This window comes from Lipotes vexillifer, unplaced genomic scaffold (genome assembly GCF_000442215.2).
Source record: "Lipotes vexillifer unplaced genomic scaffold, Lipotes_vexillifer_v1.1 scaffold443, whole genome shotgun sequence".
Taxonomy (NCBI): domain Eukaryota; kingdom Metazoa; phylum Chordata; class Mammalia; order Artiodactyla; family Lipotidae; genus Lipotes; species Lipotes vexillifer.
In genome coordinates this window covers 1,387,240-1,405,413 of record NW_006779163.1, presented here as the reverse complement: position 1 = coordinate 1,405,413, position 18,174 = coordinate 1,387,240, and the positions used below count along the sequence as shown (strand labels likewise).

At 44.2% G+C, this 18,174-nt stretch overlaps 1 protein-coding gene across 3 annotated transcripts in view; it reads left to right on the top strand.

Moving 5' to 3' along the window:
• CDH13 (cadherin 13) overlaps positions 1–18,174 on the top strand; it is a 1,035,770-nt gene that overhangs the window by 386,499 nt on the left and 631,097 nt on the right. For 2 of the 3 annotated variants that reach the window (XM_007452530.1, XM_007452529.1), the window contains exon 3: positions 7,493–7,701. The exons of the other annotated variant lie outside the window; for it this stretch is intronic. In XM_007452530.1, the coding sequence (XP_007452592.1) occupies positions 7,493–7,701 (209 nt within the window). The remainder of the gene's footprint in view (positions 1–7,492; positions 7,702–18,174) is intronic. 3 annotated transcript variants of the gene reach the window in all.

Here is an 18,174-nt window from a genome sequence, read left to right as displayed (position 1 = left end):
ACACACGTGTACAAGTGGAGTCTTGGCCACCAAGACTCCACCAGGCCACCAACTCTGAGAGGCCCTAAAGTTATGTGTAGACCAGTCTCTACAAATGTGAATAATGTATTTAGGACCATTTGCCCATGTAAGATACGAGTGCATGGATCACAGACTCACCCCCAAACACTTATAAGAATAGCACAGATTCCATATTTAGTTCGTACCTATCTACATGAGCAGGCCTGCTCTATATTTTGCAGATAAATTTAAATCCATCTGCATTGTTATATTTTCTGGGATCATAGTATGGCTTAATTTGCTTCCTCACACATTTCTAGATGGTAAGGATTCTATGCCTTTTCCATTTCCATCCCTAAGAACCACATTCAAAAGAAAGAAATAGAAAAGCATAACATCAAGGTCAGGAAGATTAAGCCCCTTAATTCACATGCCAAACTTCCCATTTCAGTTGTGGTTTTGTCTCCCAGCTAAAGTTTGTCTTTTTGTGACATTTGCATTAAGCCCAAAGGACATTTTGAGTGGAAACACGCTGAAAGCATAATTGAAACTCTGAGTGGTGCCATTCGCCTAATTTGCATTTTTCCCCCAGGTGGGGATTTTTTACTTCCCCCCCTTTCTTCTCCTGGGGTGTTCAAAGATTATTTCAAAGAATGATGTTGTGCAATTGATTCCAGTAAATCCCCGTGTATAGTATATTATACATATAATTTTTTTTCCAGAAGCTGTTTTCAATACTAGTGATAAACTATGTAAGGAAGTCCTTTGTAGGTTCAGAATAGTACAGATGGCTCTTTTCCCCCTCAGATAGAGGTTTTCAATATTTGTTCACAAGTTTAATTGTTTATTAGAATTTTTCCTTTCAATTATCTTCATGGTGTTATTCTGAGCTACTTAGGAGGTTGTCTCTATAGAAACATCTATTTTTTTAAAAAAAATAGACATAGACTATTCAATTTCATCCTTCATATGTTCTTTGAACTCTGCACCCTGAAACATGCACTGGTTTGACCTCTATTTAAAAGTTTGAGAATCACTGACATTTTGATTGTGTCAACAAAGTTCATAATGTAAGACAATGCAGGGCTGATTCTATCAATTGTGCCCTGTAATAGGAAATTTAAGGGGAGATTACAATCAGTGGGGAGGTAGAGTCTGTTTCCTTCAGGGGGAAGAAGAAACAAAGAGTGTTGTGACCTATTTCTGTTTTGAATAATATTAAAACACATCGTCGGCGTGATCTACATTTGTGCCTTTTCTAAGGTTTTCGTCTTTCTCATGACCTCATTACTCATGTTGTATATATATTATTTCAAATATCGGAAGCTCTCCTAGATTATATCAGATAATCATATATAATTATATCAGAGCCCTCCTAGATTTTAAGCCTGAGTAGGGTAGAGCCAGGCATGTGTTTGTTCAAATGAGGGAGGAATGTAGCCCAAGCCAGCATTTCTGGAGAATGGAACACACATCATTGTGAGGGTTTTAGTGCATACATGGACAAACATATGTTTTTACTTGACTTCTTAAATTTATTTTTAGAAAAAAAACACATTTGGCACATTCATCATGAGATTATCTTCAAATAATTTTGTAAATGAAAATGTGAGTCAATTAAAAGAAAAATATTAAATGAATAATAGATCAGGTGTGAAAGTATGGCTAGACTGTGAATCTGGAAGCTAGTTGGTTTTTAGGAAAGAGCACATTTGCTTAGGCAGACTAGCCTAGACTAAATGGCCTTAACCTCATTTGGCCACACTAGGTCTCGGTTGCCAGAGGAGAAAAGTCCTCACATCAAATGCCTAATGTGAGGATTCACCGCAATCGTGAATAGAAGACTCTCAGCACAGCGTCGCTCTTTTAGAAAAAAGAGTGACTTGGATTTTTTGGCCTGTTATCTTTACAAACAATCCATTTGAAGAATATTTAACATCACTTTGTGGCGTCCACTATGGGCAGGCACTGTAATTTCACTCCTTTGATGTCATTTCCTTCATGACTTCTCGTGTGAGACAGGGAGGGCTTTGCCAAGAAAAGTGGGAGGATCCAAAGATGGGCAAGTTTGGATCAGAATCATCTGCCTCACTCCTTTAGCCTCAGCAGCAATGTCTGTAGTAACCATCCCCATGGTAACCGCATAGGCCAGAACATGGGTACCTGCCTAGAAGGAGGTGGAAGGACCCAGGAGGCAGGCAGAAAACCAGCTAGAAGAAGGAAGCTGTGTAGAAAAGGAAAGTGAAGCTCCTTTAATGCCCAGAATTACAGGAATAATGATGAGAATAGTTCTTATTCATGGGGCATCAGGGTCTGTCCAAAGTGCTTTATGTACCTAGGTACATATCTTGTTTAATGCTCACCGTAAGAATTATAGTACCTATGAGGGGAGGTACTGTTTTTTGTTCCTTGGTTAAAGGGACAGGTGGCTTTCCCAAGGTCTCAGGGCCACTACACATGAGCCAGGATTGCAAAAGGGTTTAGAAACCTACCATGAAAACTGCTTCTTCTTAGGGCACGAGAATAGCAGTTCCTGGCATGATAGGTCCCCACCCTCTTCTCTGTGCCAGGAATCGCTGGGAAATGTGGAAACCTGGCATCTTGACAAGGAATCCATTGTCCAAGGTCCTAGTTCTTGGCCCTGACTGCACTAGATTCATCTGGGGAGTCTTAAAGAGATGCTAGTGCCTGGACCCCAGCCTAGCTATGTCAGAATCTCGGTTCGGAGTTGGGACAGGTATTGCTACTTTTTAAAAATATTCTCTAGGTGATTCTCATAGCCTTGAAAAAGACCCACAGTCTAAAGCACTCACTCCTGAACTGGTAAAAGGTGTCTAAAATACATAAGACCCAATTATGCAACCCTAGTTACTTGATAGCACAAGTTGGGAAGAGAGCTAGAATATATTGAGGGCCTACTGTGTGCCACGTCCTGAATGTAGATGTGATCTCTCAGTATGCCCTCACCTGGTACCTCTGACGACCTGGAGGGATCAGTGAGAGGCCTGAGGGGACAGGATGGGGGCAGCTGCCCTTTTTCCTCTCATTTATCATTTCTGGGAAATGGGTGTGCCGAGAGCTTGAACTATAGATGCAGACTGATCAGACTGGGACCAGGTGTCTGCCTTTTCTGGGTGTGTGGCCTTGAGCATGTTAGTCAGTCTGTCCAAGGCTCAGTCTTTTCTCCCATAATATGGAAATGATGCTTATAGTAGATTATGCATTCTCAGTGGGGCTGTATGTCACCAAAGGGGTGACATGGGTTCTTGGGAGAGAGGCAAAAATTGTACTTTGTGTGTGTGTAGAGTACAGATATACATGCAGTAAATAAACTGGTATACAGTATGTCTATGACATTGACAATTCATGAGAATGGTGGCTGTTAGACAAAAACATCTGAAAACGCTCCTGGGTCAGGGGAGATAATGAAAAAAAGTTGGGAAATGTTGCTATAGATTAGAATTGCTATGAGGCTAAAAGGAGAGACTGAATGTACAGTCTCGGGCACAGAGCCTGGCCCTCAGATGCCACTCAGTAAATAACAAGTTACTGTTCTTTGTCAAAACTTCATTCAACACTCACACACTGATCCCAACTATGCTTAGTGGCTATGCGAAGCTTTATTGGGATTATGAGGGAAGATAAGGCACCACCCCTGACTTCACCAGTGAACTAAGTCAAAGCTAAGCACAGGAGGCTAAGTGCTGTCATGAATGGATGCACACAGAGCCTGGGGAACTAAGGGGAGACCATGGCTGAGTTCTTCATTTCCTACCTGGCTCCACTGCTGGGCTCAACCAAGACAAGAGGTGATAAGGGGCCTTCCTTCTCAGTTCCCAGCCTTGCCTGCAGTCTCTTCTGCGCCCAGTATGGAAGAGGTACCCCTGCACCACCACCACTAGAGAGCATCATTTAGCCCCGAGAGAGTAATTACGTGGAATTGTTATTGATGGCCTCCTGTATGGAAAAGCTTTCTGTTCATTGCTGGAGATGAATAGAAGAATAAGATCCAATTTCTGCCCTTGGTTCTGATGGGGAAAACAGATACATAGAGTGGACCTGTTGATATGATATGATATAAAATTCACTATGTACAGGAAACACTGGAAACGCAAAGAGGATATTTGGAGAAGTGGCCCAAGCTGACTCTCCAAGAATGACAGAGTTAATGATAGAGGTAGTGATAGAGTTAACAGGGTGAAGAAGCTGGGAAGTACTTACCTTCTGCACAGAGGGAGCGATGCAGTCCATCGAAGGGGTGGGAGAGTAGCATAGCTGTCAGGAGGCGCGGAAGTGGGTAATGTGGGAGACACAGCGTGAAGATGGATGCCAGTGGGGGGCCAGTGGACAGCTTGGACAGGGAGGATGTTGAGTGTTGAGCATTATTTTGCACGGGGAGCCAGAGCTGTACGAGACTCAAGAGGGGGGAAGGCAGTTCTACGGTTGTGATGGACGGGTCCACATTTCCTTCAAGGAATACGTCTTTATGTGGCCTTCCAGACCCCACATTTCCTGGACCAGCTTATCTCTTCTTTGCTTTCTCTCTTGCTCTCTGTGCCCATCTCACTGGCTTATTTGCAGCTCTCTGAATGACACAGGGCCATTCCACATGTTGTGGTTCTGTCTGCCTGTGATAAGTCCCCTATTAATGTCCATCTCCACCCCTCCACCCTCACACTAGACTTCAAGCCAGGGACTGTGTCCATCTTTGTTTCACATTATCACCCCAACATCTGGCATAACCTGGGCTCAGGAAATATTTGTGGAAGGAAGGAAGGAAAGAGAAAAGGAAGGAAGGGAAGAAGAAAGGAATTTACCTGTGAAACTAGAACCCCTACAGAGTCTTTCTATTCTGGGAAGATAATTACTGTGGTGATAATAACCATATTAGCCTTTGTATGCCTTCCTTAGCCTCCAGCCCTTCCCAGCTGAGACTGTCTTCTTTGATCCTGCCCAGGGACTAAGGCCAGAACCAGCATCCTGGCAAAATAGACAACAAGTTCCCAAGCGGGCCCTGTCGTCTGAGCAGTGTGCCTTCAGTGGATTGGTGCTAACTGATGGTGACAATGAAAGCAACCTCCATGTCTCTCCTTCATAGTTCACTTCCAGAACCTGAACCCAGCCACGCCCAATCACTCTTAGCTACGAAGATGGTCAGAGGAAGTGAACAAGTGTCTGAGAACTGCAGACTCCCAAGGGATCCCATGTGTGTACATTACAGAGAAGCCCCTAGAGCTGACTTGGCAGCCAGGAAAGGCGCTGGAGCCCTGACACAGAGGGACCTCGAGGTGGCCCTGGCACCCTGTGAAGTGCTTCCGGACTGGGCGGGAATGTGAGAGCAGGACTGAGCTGGGGACTCACATCACTATATGCAGGTTCTGATGGGATTTCAGGAGGGGAGTGTTTTACCAGGGTTCAAATCTTGGTTTTATGATTTACAGACTGCGTGCTGGGCACCTCCTTTGCCCTCTCAGAAGCCTCAGTTACTTTATCTACAGACTGTGGAGGGAGGGGGTCAAAACTGTTGTAAAGATTAAATGAGGTCATGTACGTAAAATGCTTAGCACTGAGTCTCATGTGTAGAAAGTGTCCAATTCACATTCGCCGTTATAATGATCAGCTAAAACGGTTATTATCACCATAAGAATTATGGTCCCAGAATAGAAAGATCAACTTAATTCAGCAGACAATTATACGGCTTTAACAGTGTACTTGGACCCAGGTAGATATTGTCACTAAAAGACACACAAGAAGGTTCCTGGTAGTAATATTTTAAGAACCCCAAACTGGAAATAGTCCATATGCCCATCAACAGTAGAGTACATAAATAGACTCAGTAGAGTACGTAAATAGACTCAATATGGCCACAGTGAATTCTATACACTGACGAGGATAAACTGCGTTACTTGCAGCCACTTGGATGAATCTTACAAACATAATGTTGAGTGAAAGAGGCAGACACAAATGAGCACCCACTCTACGATTCCATTTGCATGAAGTGCAAGTACAAATGAAACTAATCTATGGTATTAGAAGTTAGGATAGTGTAGCCTTTGGGGAGGAGGGTAGGGATTTTACTCGGGGAGGGGGAGGAAGGGGGGCTGGTAATATATTGTGTCTAGGGCTGGGCGCTGGGCACACGGATGTGCCCGCTTTGAAAATTCATTGAGCTGTACATTCTGATTTATGTGCTCTTCTGTATCTGTGTTATGCTCCAATTAAAGGTTTAGTAAACGAACAAACGAGAGTGTTTAGCAGAGAGCTAAAAAAACAAAAGTGGGGGTGGGGAAGAAAGCAGGTAATACAATTCCACGCTTACCCACAGGGTCCCCAGAGTTTACAGAGGAAGGCAGACAGGCACACACACATACAGACAATAAGTGGTGATACCTGTAGTAACAGAATCGTGCACTAAGTAAACCCGCACCGCAGAGGGAAGCGTGACGGATCAGCTGTCACAGCTGCTGCTCATGGTAACGGCCCTGAGCTCCATGCGATTCCGCCAGCATGGCTGCTTCTCGGACACGACCTAGCCGTGCAACTGTAGGAAGTGCCCTCACATCTGTCCAGCCACTGTCCTAATCTGGGCCAGGCATCATTGGTATGACACCAAACTAACAGTTTTCTTGGCTTCTCTTCTTGCCCTTCTCCAAACCTCTCTCTAGAACCCAGAGCTACTAAATTAGAATCTTTGGACTGGGTGCTCAGTACTTAAAAAACAAGTCTCCCATGTGATTCTGATACACCCCAGCCCCGTGGGAAGCGCTGATCTACACTGGAACCAGAACACACACCTGACCTTGACCCTGTCCACACTAAAAATAGTTCAGGGCTATGAGGCAGCCCCCTAACTTAGTGGCATTTCCTAATTTGTGTCTAAAGGACATGTTCAGCTTCATTTCCAGCCTCTCCACCTCCCCAGCCCTGCATCGTTTCAAGGCCACCTCTGGTCCCAGTGCACGGAGTTAGTTCTCTTTCTCTGAGTCTGTTTTGTTACTTCACCACCTCCATGCCTTTGAATAGCCTGGAACCCCAGTACCCTCTTAGGGGCCTTCTAATTTCCCGTTCATCTTCAAGACCCAGCTCAGATAGCGCGTCTGTGAAGCTGTCCCTCAAGGCTCCTGCACCCTCTGGTTCTGCCACAGCGCCTCAGGCAGCAGGGAGGAGATCGCGTCCGCAAACTTCCCCACATCTGACTGTGCGCTTAACTCACTGCGCTCCAGGGCAGGGAAGAGGTTCTCTTTGTGCGTCAAAGGGCCTTGCACCGGCCTGGGCCATGGGAGGTGATTAAGGGTGATTCTTGATCGAGTGAGGTCCTTCAGCACAGTCAAAGCCATATGGCTACAAGAGGGTGCTGTGGGATAAGGGGCAGCATTTGGGGATCTGGAATGCAGAGTGGTAATCCACATTTAATGGTCAAAGGTAGCTCCAGGACTGAGCTGCCCAGCCTACTCACACTCCTGTTGCTGTTCATGTGTTCTGTTTTTGCCAGTGACCTTCAGTGACTGTAAGGGAAATGACAAGCTACACTATGAGGTCTCCAGCCCATACTTCAAGGTGAACAATGATGGCAGCTTAGTCGCCCTGAGAAACATAACTGCAGTGGGCAAGACTCTATTCGTCCACGCCCAGACGCCCCATGCGGAAGACATGGCAGAACTCGTGATTGTCGGGGGGAAAGACATCCAGGGCTCCTTGCAGGTAATATAACTGCTTGGGATAAGTTGGGTCCAAGGAGGAACATTGCGGTCTGTATGTCTTATGGGGAAAATGGGTCTTTGGTTTATTATTGGTCAGAATTCTTTTGCTGTTTGCAAATGAGAGAAACCTAACTCAAAACACAGTCTGGCCGGGGGAATTTTGGGGGTCATGTGACAAATATTTCAGGGTTAGCTTTGCCTGCTAGCATGGCTGTGTATCCGTGCCCAGATGACGACATCAACTTTGGTCTTATCCATCTGTGGTTCCATTTTCCTTCTACTGTCTTTACTCTTAGACAGTCCCAACCATCCCTGCTTCCCTGTGTGGAGGTCTCAGCAGCTCCACTTCATTTTCTCAGTCTGATGTCACCTGAGAGAGCATCTCTTCCTGATACTGCCAACCCAAGCTTGAAATCGAATCTCATTGGCTGTCCTTAGAGCGTGTGTCCATCCCTGAGCCAGTTACCGTGTCCATTTGGTCCTGAGGCTCTGGTTGGCTAAGTCTGGGTCACATGCCTTGCCCCAAAACCAGGGTAGACTCAGCCCCACCTAAAGTATATGGACTGAGAGTGAAAAAAAGGGTCGTTAGTTACTCAGAGTAAGTTAGGATGCTGTCATCTAAGGAAGGGAAATGGGTGTTGGGCAGGCAAGAACCGGAGTCGCCCCCTGGAGTTGTATATGAGGCAACCACGGCATATGGCGCTGCCCCTTTGCCATGCACTGGTGCCCATTCCTTTCCGCGTGCACATGTATGCAGATCTCTGCCCCTGCACATATGTGACTTTAGGAATGCCACAAAGTGCCCTTCAGGCTTCCTGATTGTGTCATCCAGAAACATTTGGTACAGTGGACTTAACCTACTCCTGCTTCACCAGGAGTTCAGAGACTCTATGGCTTCTCAATTATAGAAAGGGATGACACACAGCAAGACCCAGGCAAAATAATAACAATAATAATGGCATGTCCCCAGCTTGGTGCGCCTAGCCTTTTCCTACCTGCTGCTGGCCTGCTCTTACCCAGTTTTTGAAAGCCTGTGATTCCCACTGCCTTTCTCCATCTGCCACGCTCCCCATAACCCTGCTTTATCTGCTAATTTTGTTCAGTGGTGGAGTGAACACCGATTCCACAGCTGGGGAGAAGAGACAGTACAAATGGCAATGTGAGTGTTGCTTTCCTGCCAGTGCTGTCTGTGTGATCTTGAAAGAATCATATATCTGCAGACTAGAGGGGTTAAACGGTCTGCAACGGCAAATAAGTGGCATGTGTGCTGCCCCACTCTGTCACCATATATGTGGCAGATATTGCTAATCACCCCTGGCTTGACCTGAGTATCTCTCCCAATACAGTGCTTCTGGAAGCTACTATCCATTGGTCATTTAGAGATGTTTGTAGGGCTGGAATATATTTGCCATCCCTGGACTGGACAAGCTCCATAATTCCCCTTGATATCTCTGAATCTGTGAGTTAAGGGTAGATAGCAAGCTGCAAATGAATCCACAGTGTGCCACTGATGTTTTCAAAAGAAAATAGGATCTTGGTGAATACATACCAGTGCGGAAATCCATTGGCACCACAAAAGCGAGCTTATCTCTCACTTAGCCGTGGTCATTTTCACAGCATCTCACTAACTCATGATCTAAATGACTTGCAGATATCTAAAGCAGCAAAACTGCCAGAATGTGCAGCACAAAGTGCTTCTTGGGATCAAGTAAATGGCACAGAGATTCACAGAAGGGGGTTCACATCCAGGATAGAATGTATTTAGATGAATATTGTTAATTGTGATTGACAGCTCATCTTTAAATCTGGAACAGACAGTATCATAGTATTTAGCTCAAAGCAGAGTAGAAGGGATTGGAGGCACTTCTTAGGACAAAACTTCGCTTTCATAGGCTTGGAGACCCAGGATCGTTACCAAGAGACTCAGTCTTGGAGAGCTGGTCTCTTGAGTTCCAGAAAGACACCCTTCTGGAGGCAAAGCTCCTGGGAGCCCCGGCTGTTTCTCATTTGTCTCTTTCTGAACACACCGTCCACATAGCTTGACTGCAATCGTTTGCTTCTTATAAAGCACAGTGGAGGCTGCTGTCCTGGTCAGTTTGCCAGGCTCCAGCTGAACGGGGCATTCATCTCCCACCTCCAGTAATTCTATGAGGTTTGAAAATCGGCCTTGTGAAGTTGCCCAGATGTGTCCATAATACAAAAAGTCCCAAAAGAGAAAAGGCTAGGAAAACAAAATAGCTAGCCAGAGAAGCCCTCTAAGGAAAGCACAGTCCTTAACGGATACCCAGTTGGTATTTTTGAAGCCCTACTCTGTGTGGCAAAGTGGGCCAGCTGCTAGAGAAGGAAAGCAATAAGTACACTAGTCAGCTCAGCTCCTGGTTGGGGAGAGAAAGTGAACGTGTATGTTGATTAAGTACCAAGTAGGAAGGCAGTGGTGATGGCTGCTCTGTGCCTTTAGAGAAGCGAGAGGGCAGGGGAGGTGGGGCTGGTAACGACAGCCAATGAGTGCACGGCGCTTACTGTGTGCCGGGTGCTGCACTCATGGGCCGCAGCGGCTGACTCATCTCCCCACCACCGATGAGGCACATGCTACTGTCCCCATTTTACAAACTGGGGTAAACCGAGGCACAAAGAGGTGAGTGAGAACCTGTATTGTTCAGCGGGACTCTCATAAGTGTGTGCATCTCACGGTATGCTTTAATGGGCGTTATTCCTAACCCTCACAACCTCCCTGTGAGGCTGCTGATGGCACTCCCTTCCTACAGATGTGAGGACTTGGCCAAGATCTCCTAGCTTGAAATTGGCAGAAATGAGATTGAGATTCTGGCCTCTCCACCCATTCTCCTTCCTGCCACTTTGCTCACCAGAGGACTGTGCCCCTTGGGTGGCTACCCATGGGTCCAAAGGTGAAGGCATGAGTTAGAGCAATACAGTAGCGATGGAGGGGAACAACCAGTGGAAGGTGTGGTTTGAAGGAAGAAAGAGCCAAGATTCAGCGTCCCGATGATTTCAAATTGTCTAACCTAGGAGGATGGAGATGGATTGGACCAGTCAGGGAAGGAGTGGTTGGGAAAGGTGAATAGTCCAGCTTCGATGGGTTGAGTTGGCAGCTCCTGGGGCCATCTTGATAGAGACAGGGATGGATCTCTGGGTAAACCTATGGGAGAAAAGCAGCATAGTGGTGGGGCTTCGGCTTTGGTGTCAAACTTAAACGGGTTCAAATTTCTGCTCCACCACTTATGATCATGTGACCTTGGGCAAAGCCACTCAGCTCCCTGCACTTCAACATCCTCATCTACGAAGCAGGGTTAAGAATAGGACCTCTATCACAGAATCATTCCATTGGGCTCAGCACCAGACACCAGGTGACCTGTCCCATCAATGGTATTATTTTAGAACCTCTCGAGAAAGGACAAGGAACCATGGGCGAAATGTCCTGTCTGAGGCCATGACACAGAAACCAGAGATTAGAGATAGAAGAAGAAAGTGAGGCCGAAGAGAGAAACAAGGGCACTGGGGCACCCAGCACAGTCAAAACAGGAGAGATGTCACAGTGGATGGTTTCACATCACTGTTTGTTAAGGAAGGATTCTCTAAGACAAATGTAACCCCAGTGAAGCCCAATTCAGCTGCAGTAACTGGAGCCCAGCAATTCTTTAATAAAAGGATGTGCTGGGCTTCCCTGGTGCCACAGTGGTTGGGAGTCCGCATGCCGATGCAGGGGTCGTGGGTTCGTGCCCCGGTCCGGGAGGATCCCACGTGCCACGGAGCGGCTGGGCCCGTGGGCCGTGGCTGCTGGGCCTGTGTGTCCGGAGCCTGTGCTCCGCAGCGGGAGGGGCCGCGGCAGTGAGAGGCCCGCGTACCACAAAAAAAAAAAAAAAAAAAAAAAGGATGTGCCTCTCTTACCTTACCTGCTCCCTGCGACCCCGTTTCACAGGAAAGCCTGTAGCCCAAATCTGTGAAGTCTGATTGTTAATGCTTTAATTATAGACGCTTAAGCTATTGCTGCCTTTTTAATGGGTTGCCCAGAAGCTAGTACCTTCCTGGTCCGTGTAAGATCATCTTAGATCTGCCTGGGTGGAGGAGCAGTTTAATCCCTTGTCTTTGGACAGACGAGGGGGGATGGTTAAGGAGGGGGCCAGGGTTAACCATGCGTGCACAAAGGTGTTTTCTAGCCTGTGGAATGTGATCATGAACTTGACTCACAGAAGTATGTCTGGACAGAACTGTGGCTTGTCCCCACCAGATCTGCTGTCCCTCACTGCCTGGCAGTGGTGAACATGAAGACGAGAGCATTTGCTTTTATTTACTTACTTATAATTAGTTAGTTATTTTTACCTTGAATATAGAACTCCAAAGGTTTACACGGAAAAGCTCTGTGTTTCATTCCTTTTGCATCTTGGCTAGAGATATCTTTACCGTCTGTGTAAATGGGACTCATCAACCTCATTTACACGTTTCAAGCCTGGGGAAAAAAATATGCCACTTATTTATTTATTTCTAATTTGTAGCTTCCATAACTGTAGATTATGGCACCAAATTCTGACATCAAATAAGAACTCAATAAAGTCAGGCTGGGAAGTAAGAACATCACAGAGCTTGCAGGAATTTATTTTGAATTGATGTTTGGGAGCTAAAGAGACTGTAGCTACCAGCTACATTTTGAAATGTGGGAGTTCACGCTCTAAGCAACTCTAGAATTTAGACACCTGTGACCCAGGCAGCTGGGTCTCATGAGCAAAGGAGGAGACATGCATGTAGCAGAAGGGAGAGTTGTGGGGGCCCACAGGCTACAGGCTTGAATCAGGCTTCCCTGCCCCAGACTGGGGTTATTAGTGCAAATCTGATCCCATCACTCCTCTGCTTAATGGGCCCTTACTTCCTCATCAGGCTCTTTGGCTCTTGGGATAAATTCTGAAGTCTTTATATATGTGTGAAAAGGTCCTTTACAGTCTAGCCTGGTCTCTACAGCCTTCCCTCAAGCCCGATTCCTGTTCATTTCTAAGTGACCTGCTGAAATGTTACTTCCTCCCAGAGCCTTCCCTGGTACCTGTTCCAAAGGAAGGGCTCCCCTGCTAGTCTCACTTCTAGCACCTGTTCTATTCCTTCCTGGCCTTCTTCCCAGTTGGTAATTAAGCATTTACTTCCTTATTTAAAGGATGTTTAAAGTGTGGCTCCCTGATGAGCCTATAACTCCCTGAAGGCAGGAATATAGTCTGTCTGCTTTCTACTTCCCTCTCTCACTCCCTGCTTTCCTTCCTTTTTTCCTGGTGTGTCCACTGCACTATCTTCAGCACCTGGCACAGTGCTGGCATATAGTTGGTGTTCAGTAAATGTCTTTTGAATAAATGCATGAGTAGATCGAGTCCCTCCTTTCATACCACTCCCTGCATTGAACTCTGCCCCCACCCACCAATACCAAACCACATGTGGTTTCTTGAACTGGTCGAGCCCTCCCTCCCGTTCTTGCTGGCCATTCCTCTGTCTGGATTATGCCCTCTTCGCCATGGCCCCAGCTGCCCCATGGCCAGCCCCAATTGACAGGGCTAACTCTTTGGAAACTCCTGGACCTGCCAAGATTTCTCGTCTTCAGGGACACCTCTCTGACTGTCCCCTGGCTGGTTAAGTGATTTTTCCTCCATGCTCCTCAGAGAGCCCTGCCTGGTTGCCCCCCATCATAGCCTTAAACTTTAACCATCTCGTTTTTCCGTGTTTGTTTTCGTCTCGATTCTGAGCTCTGGAACTCAGGGCCCTGGCTTCCATGCAGGAAGGCTGAGAACACTGCGCTGGAGCTGGATACCTTGGCATGATTCCCAGTGCCACGCTTGCCACCTCTGCTCCAGTTCCGTCCGACGCAGAATAGGCTCATAATAGTATCAACTTCACAGAGATGCCACAAGGATTAAATGATTAAATGTATGCAAAGTGTTTAGAACAGTGCCGGGCACAAAGTGAGGGCCACGGAAAAGCCAGTTATTCCTCCCCATCATATCATTAGAGTCAGACTGTAATACATGCACAGTGAGTGAACTGGGCAGATTCAGACAACCCCGTCCTTCCTCCCTTCCAATAAGACCAAATTCTGTCACTTACACAACCTAGAGAATTCAAGATTATACACGAACTTACGTGAAACACTGACTAAACTTCCGAGAGGATTCTTTATTCGTATGGGTTCACTTAACAAACATCAAAAGACTTGAAGTATGTAGAAGTTAATTACAAACAGTTTACACTTCTTAACTGGAAGTCAGTGCGTGGTATTCTCAGTAAAGGGAAACTGGTCTCTTAATCAAGTTGCTTAAATTAAATGCAAAAAAAAATTATTTCCCCCCTTTTTTGGCCATTTTAAAAATCCCTGAAAAAAATAAGATGGACAGAGAAAGTTATGACAGAAATTGAAAAGGCAAAATTTAAGGCTTGTTTACCTTGTTTGATCATTACCACTGTAAACATGCAATTTAAAAGACATAAGTTTGGGGCTTCCCTGGTGGCGCAGTGGTTGAGAGTCCGCCTGCCGATGCAGGGGACACGGGTTCGTGCCCCGGTCCGGGAAGATCCCACATGCCGCGGAGCGGCTGGGCCCGTGAGCCATGGCCGCTGAGCCTGCGCGTCCGGAGCCTGTGCTCCGCAACGGGAGAGGCCACAGCAGTGAGAGGCCCGCGTACCGCAAAAAAAAAAAGACGACATAAGTTTGGCTCCTAATCCAGTTCCAAGAATCATAATGGAAACAGTTCCAAAAAAATAAAATGAAACGAGCAAGTAGAGGAAGGAGCAACTTGGGAGAAACCATTGTTTTTATTTTTAATATTTAAAATAAAATATGTCATCAACTGATCAGAAGCCAATATTAATATTGCTGTTAATTATGTATCTTGCTCCTCAGGGGAATTATACCTTTTAAATCCACTGCTTTGCAGAATCTTAAGTTTCCATTTGTTAAGTACCTCTTGGAACGATGAGTCTAGAAGCTCAAAAGCAGCGGCTGAGTGCCCCTCTGTTCCTACATATGTATGTGCTCTGGGACATTTAGCTGAACTGCTGTGGATGATATTAATTAACCGGGACCTGGAATGACTCCAAACTTGGATTTAATCAAACATTTAGGACTTAATAAGTCATGTGGCACTGAAAAGTCACCTAACTCCTTTGAGGTTTGGTTTTCTCATCTGTACAGTGATACCCTGGCCTTGCTTATATACCATAATGGGGTACATGAAATTGAAAAATTATGTATTGTACCTAACCCAGTGCTAACAGAGGATTCTCAATCACAAATTGTTTATTCTTCACTGAAGTACCCAGTTGCTGTCACTTATGCATATTTTTTCCATTTTTCCTAATCTCACACATTCTAGACAAAAATATTTTTGCACTTTTGTTACTGAGGTAAACTCCAGTTTTTATCATCCCTGAGCCAACCATTTGAATCTTCTCTGTTCTGGCCACTATACCATCTAATCCCCAAAGTGCCTGTCACACTGCCTCCATGTGACTTGACTTCACTTGTTTAAAGCATCTCTGAGAATGAGAGCTACCAGCTTATGGTAAAATTAATAGCCTTGTCTCCAGATCTTATCACATTGACTGGGAGCGGCTTGGAGTCTGTCAGGCTGGTCAGTGGTATCCATCTTGCTCCCATGAAATACGTTTTATAACCACCATGGTGGAGAACCAATCTGTTCATTTACTGTGGCCATAAAGAAATGAAGAGTTAAAGCTGTAGATATGTAATATGCTCTGATTTAACAAGAGTGCTAACTTCAAAAACCTGCAGAGGACCACTGTTCATGGCAAATGCCTCCCCAGTTACTATTAAGGAAAATCAGTATCCATTTAATTGTTACCCAAATTGGGGAAAATATATAGCTCCAAAATTATGGTACAGATCCAAGAATTGGGCCTAGAATAGGGTATTAGGCTGTTACATTTTGACACACAGCTAAATTGTTATGTTTATGATTCTTAGCTCCAGGATACTATTCAAATATAGTAGCTAAGAGACATCCTTCGACTCATTAATTTAAGGAGATAACAGATTGCTTTGTGGATCAGAATCTAAGAAAACTATATTCTGAAGATTAATTTTAATTGAAATGCTTGGGGAAAAATAGCTGATCCCATAGAAAGTCTAGATAACTAAAAGCAGCTTCTTTTTGGCTTGTGAAGACTCAAGATTTTGTGTTGTACAGAAGTGTGGGCCAATAGAAAAGCAATGCGAGCCACATATGTAATTTTAGGTTTCCTTATTGTAACATTAGAAAAAGACACAGATGAAATTAATTTTAATAGTATATATTAAACCAGGCACTTCCCTGGTGGTCCAGTGGGTAAGACTCCCCGCTCCCAGTGCAGGGGGCCTCGGTTTGATCCCTGGTCAGGGAACTAGATCCCACATGCATGCTGCAACTAAGAGTCTACATGCCTCAACTAAGAAGCCTGCATGCCGTAGCTAAGACACAGTACAGCCAAAATAATAAATAAATAAAGCTAATAAAAAATAGTATATATTAAACCATATATAGTGTATATTTAACATACATACATTTAACCATAAATATACCCAATGTATATATTGTATAATTTTATATATACACACACACATACACACACCCAATATATGCATATTAGCTTAAATTTCATAGATGTAGATATAGATATTCTCTATATAGATATATCTCTATATCTATTTCTGTATATCTATATAGATACTCTCCATATCTATATAGATATATCTATCTATATATCTTTATCTCTATATATACATATATATAGACATATAGACAGAGATATATCTAAATAGATATGGAGAGTATCTGTGAAGTGTGTGTGTGTGTATATATATAAATAAATTTATCCCAATATATATAAAACCTAAAACATATCCTGATTTATCTAAGATATATCAATAAGTAATCAGGTGAACATTATTAATAATTTTTTACATTCTTTTTATACTGAATCTTTGAAATGCAGTATGTATTTTACACTTACAGCACATCTCAGTGTAGATTAGCTGGATTTTAAGTGCTTAATAGCCACAAGTAGAAATTGGCTATCAGTTGGACAGGGCTGCCGTGGAATTCTGCTGGAATATTTATAAATTTTGAAAGAGAAATGGAAAGAGTCATTCACTGGGGGCCTCCTACATGTCAGGACATGGTCTTAGATGTTCTCACATGTGCGGCTGTATTCCTGATCCTCACAGCCAGCCTGTGCCATTGGTAATCTGGTTCCCACTTTGCTGATGCAGAAGTAACCCAGGTTCAGAAATGTTGAGGGACTTGGCCAACGTCATCATTCTGTCGGCAAGTGGCAGAATTGGAAATTGGGCCTGGGCCTTCTGATTCTATGCAGTCCCTGCTATTTTAATAATACTGACATTTACAACAGAACTAGTGCTTTTCTATTCTACTATAAAGACTATGAAATGACATAGGAAAATTAAAACGTGGTTAGAAAATAAAAAATGAATGCAGAGCTGAGCAAAAACTCCTGAAGAAATTTTAGGTAGGTGGACAAGTCCTGTGTTATCACAGCACTTTTAAAAACTCTCATCATGAATAGAATCTTTGGAGAAAGAACCTCATGGAAACAGCACAAGGTTTCTAAATACAAATGTCCCTTAGGCCCTGAGTTCCTTTATTTCAGACCTTATCTCATTCATCTTCATAGTCCTAGAGTCTAGTGAAAATGTATTACATTTATACTTTTTAAATTATAACTTAAAATTTTATTTTAGCATTTATTATATGGATTTGATCCTCACAACAACACCTTGAAGCAGATGGTGTTATTCTTGTTTTATGAGTCAAGAAACTGAGACTCAAAGAAGTCAAGAGGTCAGTCAGTCTCAGGTGGTAGAGCGGGTCAAGTGGCACCTCAGCATTCAAACTGACAGTGATTCCCTAGGCCCAGTGTTCTATCCACAGCTAGCTTTCCAACAGCTGCTTGGGGCTTTTCAAGTAAAAGGAATATAGAATCATCAGAGAGAAATTTTCACCTAGTATTTTTGATGGGATAAGATAATGTGATAGAATGCATATTTTTCTAGGCTCTCTGATATACTTCTAACCTCCTATCTTTTTTTATTACCATAAATGAAATACAAGTGAATTCTAAGTGTAAGTATTGAGGTGGTGACCTGTTTTTTAAACTCGCCTCTTATCTGGCACCTGGAGATACCTGATCACCGTGGTCTTTGCCACTTGGCACGGCTGCTCTTATTGGAGATGAAATGATGTAGGAAAATTTCAAGCTGATTAGAAATTTTAAAAATCATATAAATCTGAGAGAGAATTCTAAGGAAATTTTTGGTAGTTGGAGCCCTGTGTTGTCATGACACTTTTAAAAAACTTTCCTCATGAATAAAACTTTTGGAAGTAGAACCACTTGGAAACAACCCAAGATTTTCAAACGTAAATGTCTCCTAGGCCACTCTGCAAAAGTCTGGTTCTCAATTCTGATTGAAAGA